At 48.8% G+C, this 12,199-nt stretch overlaps 2 protein-coding genes and 1 pseudogene across 2 annotated transcripts; 1 reads left to right on the top strand and 2 right to left on the bottom strand.

Annotated features, from left to right (window-relative positions):
- Nucleotides 1–543: 543 nt before the first annotated feature.
- On the bottom strand, nt 544–2,674 carry LOC115835971 (breakpoint cluster region protein-like). Its single transcript, XM_030815806.1, has 2 exons — nt 1,814–2,674; nt 544–757 (listed from the first exon to the last, which is right to left on the bottom strand). The coding sequence occupies exons 1-2, from the start codon at nt 2,100–2,102 to the stop codon at nt 612–614; spliced, it is 435 nt and encodes a 144-aa protein (XP_030671666.1). The 5' UTR covers nt 2,103–2,674; the 3' UTR covers nt 544–611.
- Nucleotides 2,675–7,234: 4,560 nt separating this feature from the next.
- LOC115835970 (40S ribosomal protein S10-like) lies at nt 7,235–8,428 on the bottom strand. Its single transcript, XM_030815805.1, has 2 exons — nt 7,908–8,428; nt 7,235–7,603 (listed from the first exon to the last, which is right to left on the bottom strand). Exons 1-2 carry the CDS (start codon nt 8,016–8,018, stop codon nt 7,235–7,237), a joined length of 480 nt encoding a protein of 159 aa, XP_030671665.1. The 5' UTR covers nt 8,019–8,428.
- Nucleotides 8,429–8,689: 261 nt separating this feature from the next.
- Nucleotides 8,690–12,199, top strand: part of LOC100596141 — a 240,503-nt pseudogene continuing 236,993 nt past the window's right edge.

Below are 12,199 nucleotides of genomic sequence, written 5' to 3'. Positions count from 1 at the left end.
GGCAGGGGAGGCTCAGCATGGAATGAAACAGGGGAGTGAGGGACACAAGGAGGTGGGAAGTGGGAGGGTCCCAGCCCCACCAAGTACGCAGAGACCCGCTCGTCGTCCTGGACACCACAGGGGCACCTGGAGGCTGGGAGACCAGGTCCTCTGTGCATGGGCCTGGGAGAAAGACCTGCCCTAAGGGTGATGCAGAGGCTACAGGTGCTGCAGGCGCCAGCGCCCACTCTAGACATCAGCCTCCAGGTTGACTAAGGGTCAGGTCATGTTTGAAACCATGCTTGGCTGGACCAGGACCCATGGCAAGAGCACCTGGGCACCAGTGTTCAGCCCTGGTCTGCAGGAAGGACAGCAGACTTCAGGACCCCACAGCATGGCAGTGCTGACCATTTCACCCACTTGGCCTCCTTGAGAAATACGGATGGGGAGCCCTCTGGGGATGGGCAACGCCTTCCAGGACAGGCTCAGTTCTGGTCCCCTGCTTTTTGAGGTTGGGTTAAAATGCCGACCATGGCAGAGGAGACACAGCTCAGGTTCCCACACCTCACTTTTCACAGCCTCCAAGGGCAGCAGTGCACGTGGAGGAGACGTCTCCCATGAGGCCAAGGCCTCTAGTGCTCACCGATGCCCTCTGCGAAGTTGGGGTAGAACTCATCAGTGAAGAGGGGCTCGGGCAGCTCACGGAAGTACAGCTTCAGCGTGCCTGCAATGGCGTTCACGTCCATCTCGCTCATCATCACCGACACGTCCTTGTTATCTGGAAAGAGCACGGAAATGCAGCAGCCTCCTTGAGGATCCCGAGTGAGTCACCCGCTATCCCTGCCTTGGCTAAAGCACCGTCCCTGCCACGCTGACCACTGTGCGGGTACCTCCCAGGCTTTGAGCAGCTCATCTGACTCCTCCCAAGAGCTGCACGTGGTTCTGTGTCTGCAGAGATTGATGGGGGTGCGTGGGCATTCCATCCTCTCCCCTGCTTTGGGCCCCATGTGATGGCCAGGAGGAGGCCAGTGTGGCAGGACACAGTGCCTGCATGGGGATTGGGTGGCTCTGCCGTGTACATAGCAACCACCCCTGCACCATGTCTTCTGATAGGCAGGAAGGCCATGGGAGAATCTGATTGGTTTCAGTGTTTGAACCTGTGTCTTCCTTTGGACCCAATTGGCCATTGGTACTTACATCCTCACCACAGGCCAGGTCCATTCTGGGCCCCCAGAGGGAGCTGAAACTACCACAGGGCCCTCCCAGGGATGCTGGGCATTCTAGGGTCCTGGTCAGGGTGGGTGGTGTGTGCTGCAAAGAAGGGTCTGCAGGCACAAAATCCCGTTGCTTCGAAGATACTGGAAAGGACCCTCTGGGGTCTCAGTGCCCTCCCCTGGCATTTGAGGCAGGTCCGGGTCCTTCAAAGCCTGTGAGGGTTGGTGAGATGGAGGCGGAGATGCTGCAGCCCCGGCCTGAGCTGAATTTCATCAGTGCCCTCTGCCCGCCGCATCCTCACACAGGGCAGTGGACAGACTGCACCGAGTCCTGGGCTTCCACCTTCCTGTCCACCCCCACGGCAGGAAGGCCAAGGCCCCACAGAAGCCCCTGGTCCACCCCACCAAGTGGCATGAGTGGGTACGATGGTGTAAAAACTGACTTCTATAGAAGCTGTTTGTACAACTCTTGTTTTCTCTTTTTTAAAAATAATAACACAGTAAATGAAGAAAAGACAGAGAGAAGGATGTGACATGCCTGGGCCATGGAGCACTCTGAGATCTCATCGCGGACACCACTGCCCACACCTCCATCCCGCCCTGCGCAGGCCGACACTCACTGACGTTGAAGGCTGCCTTCAGTGCCTGGATGTCTGCGGCCACTCCAGACACGTGGTAGATGCCCACCTCCTCCATCCCTCGGTGCTTGATCTCCTCCACACCCTGGCACCTGATGTAGGGCACCTTGGACCTCTCTCTCCTGCGGGAGGAGGGAATGTTCTCAGTGTCCTGACAGCCCTGCTTGGGCCATAACACAGGAGACCTGCTCCCTATCTGCACACCCAGAGGCGGGATGAGGATGGTGACGAAGGTACCCAGGTCTGGGGCTGCACACAGAGCCTTCTGCATGCCTGTCCTCCCTCTGCAAGCTCTGTCCTCATTGCATGTACTTTCTCAGGAAATTTTCAAGCGGCCAGAACCCCTGCAAATCACACATGATCTTTGCGGGAAGGTCAGGAGGCCTGTCTAAGTAAAGTCAGCACAGGAAGGGCATCTGACAGATTCCAGGCCTGGGGTTAGCAGCCTGTGCCCCCAGCTGGGAGATCAGACCCGGTGTTGGTCCTGCCACCCACGTGCTGTGTGAGAGGAGAATCCCCGACCCCTGCCCTGGGCCTGGGCCTTAACACACATCCGACGAATGAATGAAGGGTGGCCTCAGCACCAGTGCTCCAAGTCCTGCGATGCTAAGTGCTTTTCTCCTCTGATTCTTAGCAATGGACAATTCCAACACCACCACACAGGACACTAGAGTAAGAATACTTCAAAGTTAGAACACAGTGCTGTGCAGAGGCCTTAACTTTAGTTCTGTTTTGCAACTGGATTTAGGAGCACATCAAAGCTGCTTCTCAAGCCACCCTCATTAGCAGGGCTTATTTGGGGGAGCTGTTGATGGAGTCCTCGCTGCTCATGCCCAGAGCCCTCCCAGAGTGCTATGCAAGTGGCTGCCGTGCAGTTGGGGGTGAGGTGTGGTGTTCAGACACAGATAGGAGTCCGGGGTATGACTGATGGATGCCCCGGCCCATGTGACCAGCAAGGTCAGGGGCCTAGCCAGATTCCATTCTGGGGAAGCAAATGAATTCTCAGAGGAAGTGATCTGTGTCTGCATGAACTGCTCTGAAACCAACAAACAGGCTTCTCTTGGCAACTGACTCGTGACAAAGGGTTCAAGGTCATTTAAAAAAAAAAAGGGAGCGGGGAGGCAGTGGGTCCTGGAAAAGTAAATTGTTTATTTTACAATAAGAAATTGATTGCATATGTTTTTTTTACAATGGTGGAAAATTAGAAGTGATTGTGAAAATGATGTCTACCCGCCTTGCTGATGAGTAGGATGTGATTTGGCTCTTTAGGAAACTGAATTTGCAGAACTTAAGAATATTGATTTATAAAGGGCATGGCCATTGACCCAGTCCATCTTATGCAAATCTGGATGCCATAAATAATATTTAAAAATGAAAGTATTGGGGTGGAGGTTGCAGTGAGCGGAGATTGCGCCACTACACTCCAGCCTGGTTGACAGAGTGAGACTCTGTCTCAAAACAAAACAAAACAAAAAAAAAAGAAGGTGAAGCCATTCCCAACATTGCTCATCAAATTATGACCATAAATTTCTAGGATCAGACTAACGGCTAAAGAGACTGACCCATCAACACCAGGCAGAGAATAAAGCAGATTTTTTTTTGTTTTAGAGAGCCTCTAGGAACTTGAATAATGCATATGCCACACTCTTAAGACCCGATGGGTCTTAATCAGGGATGTTCATTAAAATGCTAGAAAACTGTAAAGACTTCTAGGTCCCATCCAAGGAGATTTTGCTTCTGATTGACTGGATAGTGGCCTGGCCATTGGTATTTTGAAAAATCCCTCCAAGTGATTCTTTTTCATCCCAGATAGAAAACCCTAAATTAAAGGTGAAAAAACCAGACACCAAGACGCATTTAAATAAATGTCAACTTTAACTCCACAAAGAATCTGGTTGCGTGTGGACAGAAAGAGAAGGAAAGAGGGCCCTATATCTGGATAACTTAGAAATGTGCTTCCCCTAGCAAGATATCTACTAAAATTAAAACCATATTTGAGGATACTGGCACTGCGAGCAATATATAAATGATGCATCTAACGTCATTTAATATGATCATATTTTTAAAAATGAGTTTGGCGTTTTCCAGCTGTTAGTTTTTCCAAATATCAATATAGAAATTAGTCTTCTGCAGCTGCAGAGGCAATTCAGTTTCCAGCTTGCTTGCATGTGGCCTAGAGCCAACGTGGCCCAGGGCATCTCTGATCCACCCCTCCCCACAACCACCAAAGCCAGAGACAACCAAATGCCTTGGACCACCTGGTGAGAGAGGTAGCTGCATGGCAGTAAGAGTCCTGCTCTGAAGTGACAAGAGCCTTAAGGCCTAGTTTTGACTTACTGCTAACTTGCTGACACTGCACACTTGCTGAGTGATCTCGGGTGAATCCTTTCACTTCTCTGATGTTCACTATGAAATGAGAGGTCAATGGTCAAACTTAAACACCTTCAGAGATTGGGTAATATCAGTGAGTAAAATGGACCAGGCACAGCACAAAGTGGAATGGTGCAGACTGTGGCAAGTTGAGAACTTATGCCTCTGTAAAGGGGGCAGCCACCACTCAGTTACTGCAGATTACTCTATCTTTGCTGAGGACAGTTGCACAGGTAGTGCACTGCAGAAGAGTAACACCTTAGAGGGGGTGTCATTTGCATCATAGATGCAAAATTCACAGGTGAAGACTCATGTAGTTTGTCCCTAAAGTTTTGCTTTGATTTGCAGATATTTATCCATGGCAGTTTCCTGAAAGATGTCTATAGAAGGTTTTGAGGAATGGGCACCTTTTAATTTGCTACTAAACTAAACCCCAAGGGCCCATTATATGCCAGCGCGGTCCTAGAGATCCCACACTCATTCAGTTCCTTTTCATCATAGGAAGTGGGCATTATAATATCAGGTCCACTGTAAGAGGTGGAGGCTGGGCATGGTGGCTCATGCCTGTAATCCCAGCACTTTGGGAGGCCTACCTGTGCAGATCACGGGAGCCCAAGAGTTTGAGACCAGCCTGGGCAACACGGTGAAACTCTGCCTTTACAATACATAAAAAAAGTTAGCCGGGCTTGGTGGCATATCCCTGTAGTCCCAGCTATTCAGGAGGCTGAGGTGGGAGGATCGCTTGAGCCTGGGAGGTCAAGCCTGCAGTGAGCCCAGATTGCACAACTATACTCCAGCTTAGGCCACAGAGCAAGACCTTGTCTCAAAAAATAAAATAAAATGATAAAAAGAAAGAAAGAGAAAAGAACAGATCAATAGGTACAGTAAAGTAACATTTGTATAAAAAAAGCAAAAGAACATTTGTTTATTTGGATATTTGTTTATATTCATAAACTACCTCTAGAAAGATACCAAGAAACTGAATCTGTTTGGTTGCATCTGAGAAACTACAGAATAGGGACGGGGTTGAGATGGTGCCTTCTGAATTTTGAAATATACAAATGTATTGTCTATTTAGAAATAAATGGGCCAGGCGTGGTGGCTAGGCCTGGTGCGGTGGCTCTCACCTGTAATCCTAGCACTTTGGGAGGCCAAGACTGGCAGATCACTTGAGGTCAGGAGTTTGAGACCAGCGTGGCCAACATGGTGAAACTCCATCTCTACTAAAAATACGAAAATGGCCAGGCACCGTGGCTCACCCTTGTAATCCCAGCACTTTGGGAGGCTGAGGCGGGCGGATCACCTGAGGTCAGGAGTTCAGGAACAGCGTGACCAACATGGAGAAACCCCATCTCTACTAAAAATATAAAATTAGCCTGGTATAGTGGCACATGCCTGTAATCCCAGCCACTCAGGAGGCTGAGGCAGGAGAACTGCTTGAACCCGGGAGATGGAGGTAGTGCTGAGCCGAGATTGCGCCATTGTACTCCAGCCTGAGCAACAACAGCGAAACTTTGTCTCACAAAAAGAAACAACAACAACAACAACAACAAAAAACCACACACAAAAATAGCTGGGGGTGGTGGTGGGTGCCTATAATCCCATCTACTCAGGAGGCTGAGGCAGGAGAATTGCTTGAACCTGAGAGGCAGAGGTCGCGGTGAGCCAAGATCAGGCCACTGCACTCCAGCCTGGGCAATAGAGTAAGACTCCATCTCTAAATAAATATATTAAATAAATAAATAAATAATATTAAGACAAAAATCATAAGGACATTACATAAACCACGTTATGCCAGTGATTTTTTAAAATATCAAAACAGGCAGTTTTATAGAAAAATATAACTCCAGGCCAGGTGGGGTGGCTAATGCTTGTAATCCCAGCACTTTGGGAGGCTGAGGTTGGCAGATCACCTGACCTCAGGAGTTCGAGACCAGCCTGGCCAACATAGTAAAACCCCAACTCTACTAAAAATACAAAAATTAGCTGGGCGTGGTGGCACATGCTTGTAACCCCAGCTACGCGGGAGGCTGAGGCGGGAGAATCACTTGAACCTGGGAGGCGGAGGTTGCAGTGAGCCAAGATCGCGTGACTGCGACAGAGAAACTCTGTCTCAAAAGAAAAATATAACTGCATAAAAATGAAGTGGGGAGAAACAGAAAAGTTTGTCTAGATCTAGAACCATTAAAGGAATTGAATGTTTATTTTAAAATCTGTATCCCATCCCCTCAGAAATCTCACAAAAAGACAAAACCAAAGAAAAGCACCTGGCCCAGATGATTTTATAGACAGCAAACATTAAAAAGAACATAAAGTTTTTATCTTCTACATAATTTTTTAAAATTAATTAATTTATTTATTTTTGAGGGAAGTCTGGCTTTGTAGCCCAGACTGGAGTGCAGCGGCGTGATCTCCGCTCAGTGCAACCTCCGCCTCCCAGGTTCAAGCGATTCTCCTGCCTCAGCCTCCAGAGTAGCTGGGATTACAGGTGCGCCCGGCTAATTTTTTGTATTTTAATAGAGATGGGATTTCACCATGCTGGCCAGGCTGTTCTTGAACTCCCGACCTCAGGTAGTCCACCCGCCTCGGCCTCCCCAAGTGCTAGTTTTACAAGTGTAAGCCACAGTGCCCAGCCTACATAATCTTTCAGAAAAAGAAGAAAATGGAATTCTCCCAACTCATTGTGAATTTAGTATAGGCTTAAAACCAAACCAGACATAAATAGTACAAGGAGGCAAAAGTATAGACTAACTTCTTATGGACATATATGCAAAAATGCTAAATAAAATATTAGCAAATAATCCAGCAATGGATTAAACATGTATCACGACCAAGTTGGGGTTTTCCTAGGAAACTAAGATGATGTAATAAAAGATAAAACTATTAAAGTAGTACAAACTATCAAAGGAAAGAACCTGTATGATCATTGCAACGGGTTCATTTGCGACATAATACAATTTTTTTCTTTTTTCTTTTTTTTTTTAAGTCTTTTTGGCTGTAAGTTTATTCAATGCAAAATAATCCTCTCCAGTTTTACTGAGGTGGCTGACGGCGTCCACGACCAAATCCGCCTCTAAACTGGAATTCGGTTGCTGACCCAGCCGCAGCCTCGGCTTTCTTGTCGGCACCAGGGGGCACAGCACTCCCTCTGTAGGTATCTCTGTCGGCCTCCCCTCTTGTGAGTCTTGCAGGTCGCTCACCCTCCAGAACTTTAGACCCAGGCCTGCCAGTCCCTGGACGGCTGCGGCGTAGGGTGGGAGGCACAATCTCCAGGGGCAGATGAAGGTAATCACGGAGATACTGGATACCCTCATTGGTAAGGTACCAGTAGAAATGTCTCCAGGCAAACTGTTCCTTCACGTAGTAGCCTCGGGACCACATGACGTGAAGGTTGGGCACATTCTTTTTTTTTTTTTTTTTGAGCCGAGTCTCACTCTGTCTCCCAGGCTGGAGTGCAGGGGCGCGATCTCAGCTCACTGCAACCTCCGCCCCCTGGGTTCAAGCAATTCTCCTGCTCGGCCTCCCGACTAGCTGGGATTACTGGTGTCTGCCACTGCGCCCGGCTAATATTTTTGTATTTTTAGTAGACACGGGGTTTCACCATCTTGGCCAGGCTGGTCTTGAACTCCTGACCTCGTGATCCGCCCGCCTCGGCCTCCCAAAGTGCTGGGATTACAGGCGTGAGCCACCGTGCCCGGCCGGGCACATTCTTGTCTGCCAGCTCCAGGTGCTTAGGCATGTGGACATCCTTCTTGACCACCGTGACTTCCTCTTTAAAAAGGAGTTCATAAATGGCAATCCGGTTCTTCTTAGGCATCAGCGTTCTGGGGAGGAGCAGCCACTAAGGCGGCAGGGTGGCCCGGATGGGGGCCGATGGAACTCGAACTCCACCAGAATTTCTTTAATATTATATATATACATACATATATATGTAAATATGTGTGTGTGTATATATACATATATATATATATATGTTACTCGCTTATTTTTTTGTCTGTTCCCTTATGTACCGGGAGTGCCAGGAGGACAGGGCTTTGTGTTTTCCTCACCACTGTCGGGCTCATGCATAGCACAGTCCTTGGCACACGGTAAACACATTGAGGAGAACCTCTGGGACTAGCGGACTCTGAGCATCATTCCGGTGGGCCCAGTGGGGCCTCTGAATGGATCCGCCTTGCCAGGCTCCAGCCCAAGACCTGACGCATGCGCACCGGCTGGCCGGCTACTTTTTTTCTTGACCGGCCAAGTGGCAGGGCGCCTGCGCGACCCAGTGCCGAGACGGACGCCAGCTGGAGACGGGGTAAGGGGAGGGGGTGGTGGTGGGGGACAGCGGCGCCTGCGCAGTGAAGGAATGTAGGCGGGGCCTCCACAGCGCCTGCGCAGACGGCCGCAGCCCTGCTGAGCGCGAAGGGGCTGGCCAAGGGCGGGGGCCGCAGGGAGGCAGGGCGGACCCGGCAAGCGGCGCCGCGGGGTTGGCTGCTTCCCTGAGGCCGGACTCAACGGGTCTCGGCTGAGCCACCGGGTGAGCTCACCGCCCAGCCCCAACCAGGAGATTGCGAGGGAGCGATACGGTGCCGCGCGGTAAGAGTTACGGCCGGGTTCCCGCAGTCTTCGCTGGCGGGTTGGTTTATCGCCTCAGCGCCGCCCGCACGACCGCGCCCGGGCGTCCCCGCAGACCCCGGCAGGCCCAGCGCCTGCGCCGTCCCTGCTCCTGGGCCCCTCCAGTGTGTCCCGCGCCTGCGCCTTTCCCTTCCCGCGCCGTCCTCGTTCTGGGCTTCGGGGCTCCTGGGACAACCCGCAGGCTTCGCCGCCGAGACCCACGGGCTTGCGTCCCTTGGTGTTGGGGTTCAGCTGGTTCTGGGACCCCGCTTGCGGCTTGTCTGTGTGCAGACAGGCCGGGTGCGACCCTCGTGCTTGCCTTTCCGGCGTTCCGGGAGAGGCTGGGGCTGCCGCCCCATGGCCCGGGTCCCTTTCCTGGGGCGGGGACAGCGTTGTTTAGTGGCCCGGAGGGCGCAGCGCGGAGGAGCAGGGGCCAACGGGCGGTGGACCCCAGGCCTGCTGCTGGTGCTGCTTCTGCTGTGGCCGGCGCCCCAGGCCGACGGATCGTCCTTTCTTCTTGAGACGTGGTTAGTTGCATCAGGTTGCAGTGAGCCAAGTTCGCGCCACTGTACTCCAGCCTGGGCGACAGAGCCAGGCTCCGTCTCAAAAAAACAAAAACCAGACATAGTAAGGCCGAGCGCCCTGGCTGATGCCTGTAATCTCAGTAGTTTGGGAGGCCGAGGCGGGCGGATCACCTGAGGTCAGGAGTTTGATACCAGCCTGGCCAAAGTAGTGAAACCCCGTCTCTACAAAAAATATAAAAATTAGCCCCGGGCGTGGTGGCACACGCTTGTGATCCCAGCGGCTCGGGAGGCCGAGGCAGGAGAATTGCTTAGGAGGCGGAGGGTGCAGTGAACCGAGGTCTCGCCACTGCTGTCCTGGGCCTGGGCCACAGAATGAGACTCTGTCTCAAAAAAACAAACAAAAAACAGCCATTACAATATACAAGTATGTTATAAAATAACCAAACCAATATAGAAGGGTATATAGTGAAAGGACAAGTATTGTTGTGGGTAAAATTGTTTCTATGAATAAATGGCTGGTCCAGTATTTTTTTCCTCCATAAAAACACCTTTTCTCCTTTGATTTAGTGTACACCACACAGAGTCGCTTAGCCGACTCAGTGTGGCTTTTTAGATAGCTGGAGAATGCTTCCTAATGTTTGCAGGTGTGTAGGGGTTTTCTTGACATTTTCAGTAAGAAAGTGAATGTTGTGCCATAGGAAAGCTTTATCACTGATGCCCGTTGGTAGCCAACCAAATAACGTGAGTGTCAAGTACAGTATCTAGTGAGTGGAGAATAAGTGTAATAATTACAATTACAGTTGTAGTTAAAGCGAAGTTTGTATCAAAATTTCTGTTTCAAAGGTGAACTTTTAGGGGGTGTATCTGCGGTGTTTCCTCCTCAGATGCGATTTCTCTGAAGCAGTGGTTCTCTATAACTGACTTGACACACAGTGCATCTGATATTTCATATGACTTAAGTGATAGTATCAAAACTACTATCGTATACATATTTAAATCACATGACTAACCTGTGTGTGGTATTATGCAAACTGCTCAGCTCAGTAAGGGAACAGAAATAAGAAAAAAAGGACAATATTGGGAGTCTTTTATATAATTCAGTTTATTCGATTGAAGGACTATCCTTTCTTTAAAAAAGTTCTGCTTTCTTGGTGTTAAAATAAAGCGTCTTTTATGAAATGATGGTGATAGTAAATGGTGATATATGGTAAACGTAAATAGTAAATACAAGGGTAGTTATTGTGATTTTTAAAAATAAAGAGAGCCGAGAATCTCTTGTTTTGCTGCTGTTGTTAGGGAGTTGAGGAAAAAGTTCCTGGGGCTTTTGCTGTTAAGAAGATTCAAATATAGAATATTTCTTAAGAGCGAATATGAGTTTATTTCAAGGTCATTTGTCACAGTCTACTGAGAAATCCACTGAGAAAGCTGTTAAATTTGCCTGATATTAAAGATGTTCCTATTCTGATCATTGTTAAATCTTTTCTTATTAGATATAAAATGTCAGGAGATATTTTGTTTTGAGACAGAGTTTCGCTCTTGTTGCCCAGGCTGGAGTCTATTGGCATGATCTCGGCTCACCGCAACCTCCGCCTCCCGGATTCAAGCGATTCTCCTGCCTCCGCCTCCCAAGTAGCTGGGATTACAGGCATGTGCCACCACCCCTGGCTGATTTTGTATTTGTAGTAGAGACAGGGTTTCTCCATGTTGGTCAGGCTGGTCTGGAACTCCCGACCTCAGGTGATCCGCCTGCCTTGGCCTCCCAAAGTGCTGGGATCACAGGCACTGGCCACCTCACCCGGCCCCAGGAGATTTTTTTGTGTTGTGGTGTGCCAACAAAATAAGCCTAGGCAGGGAAATTCTTTCTGGTGGTTGGAATTGTTAGTACTGAATAGACTAGCTGCGAGGTAAAGAACCCCCATGGGGTTTTCTGTCAGCTCAGAAATCATTGTGACCTCAGTCTTTTGCTGTGAAATAACATGACCATTAAGAAAGTAGCCTTAAACAATGTATTTTGGGTATGTTGAGGGGGAGGGACAATTATGATCTGTTCCAAAGTGAACATAACAGATGATCCCTGTCTGTGAAGCCTTTAAAATTTATAGTGCTCTTCTTCTGTTAATCTCAAATAAGATTTAGAGTTACTGTGACATACTCTTAAAACATGCAGTGTGTATCAAAAGGCTCGTTTTTAAAGCATCTTGAAATGAAATTAATAATGTAATATCTACTTCTTCAGAATAGTAGTTTTTACATTCTGAAGACTGACTGACTGCTCTCAGCCACTTCTGAGTTTTCTATTTTCAAAGAATAATTTGGTAATTCCGTAAAGGAAATCTGTAAATAAGAGAAAAGAGTGAATATCTTTTAACCGTGTTTTTCCTGATCTTTTCCAACATCTTCATTGTGGTTCTGTCCTTTATTTTTTGGTTAAATCCAGAGGTTTACTTCTGCCTGTATCTTTCCAAACTATTAATCTGTTCACAATCACTCTCCCATTTAAACCCTTCAACGGCCCCACTACCTTCGTAATAAGGTCTCCTTAGCTTGGTATCCACAACACTTCAATACTGGGCTTTGACCCCTGTTCTCCTACCCCACCTCTGTTTAGGTGCTTCACTGAGCTGCACCGAACAGCTCTCGGCCCCTTGAAACCTCTGCAGTCTCCTTGTCTCCCTCTGCTGGAATATTCTTCTCTCACTTCATCTGATCATTGCCTTCAAAACTCAGCTCATTTTCTTATTTCCTTGCCCTTTTCATGTCCCTTGTTTTGCTCCGATTAAATTAATGTTCCAAACTCAAAAGAAAAACAACTCAGCTCAGGGATCACCTTGCCTGGAAGGCTTCCCTAGTCCTCCTGCCTCCTGCAGACTTATCT

Source organism: Nomascus leucogenys, chromosome 7b (genome assembly GCF_006542625.1).
Source record: "Nomascus leucogenys isolate Asia chromosome 7b, Asia_NLE_v1, whole genome shotgun sequence".
Lineage (NCBI taxonomy): Eukaryota > Metazoa > Chordata > Mammalia > Primates > Hylobatidae > Nomascus > Nomascus leucogenys.
This window is presented reverse-complemented; position numbering and strand designations above follow the sequence as displayed.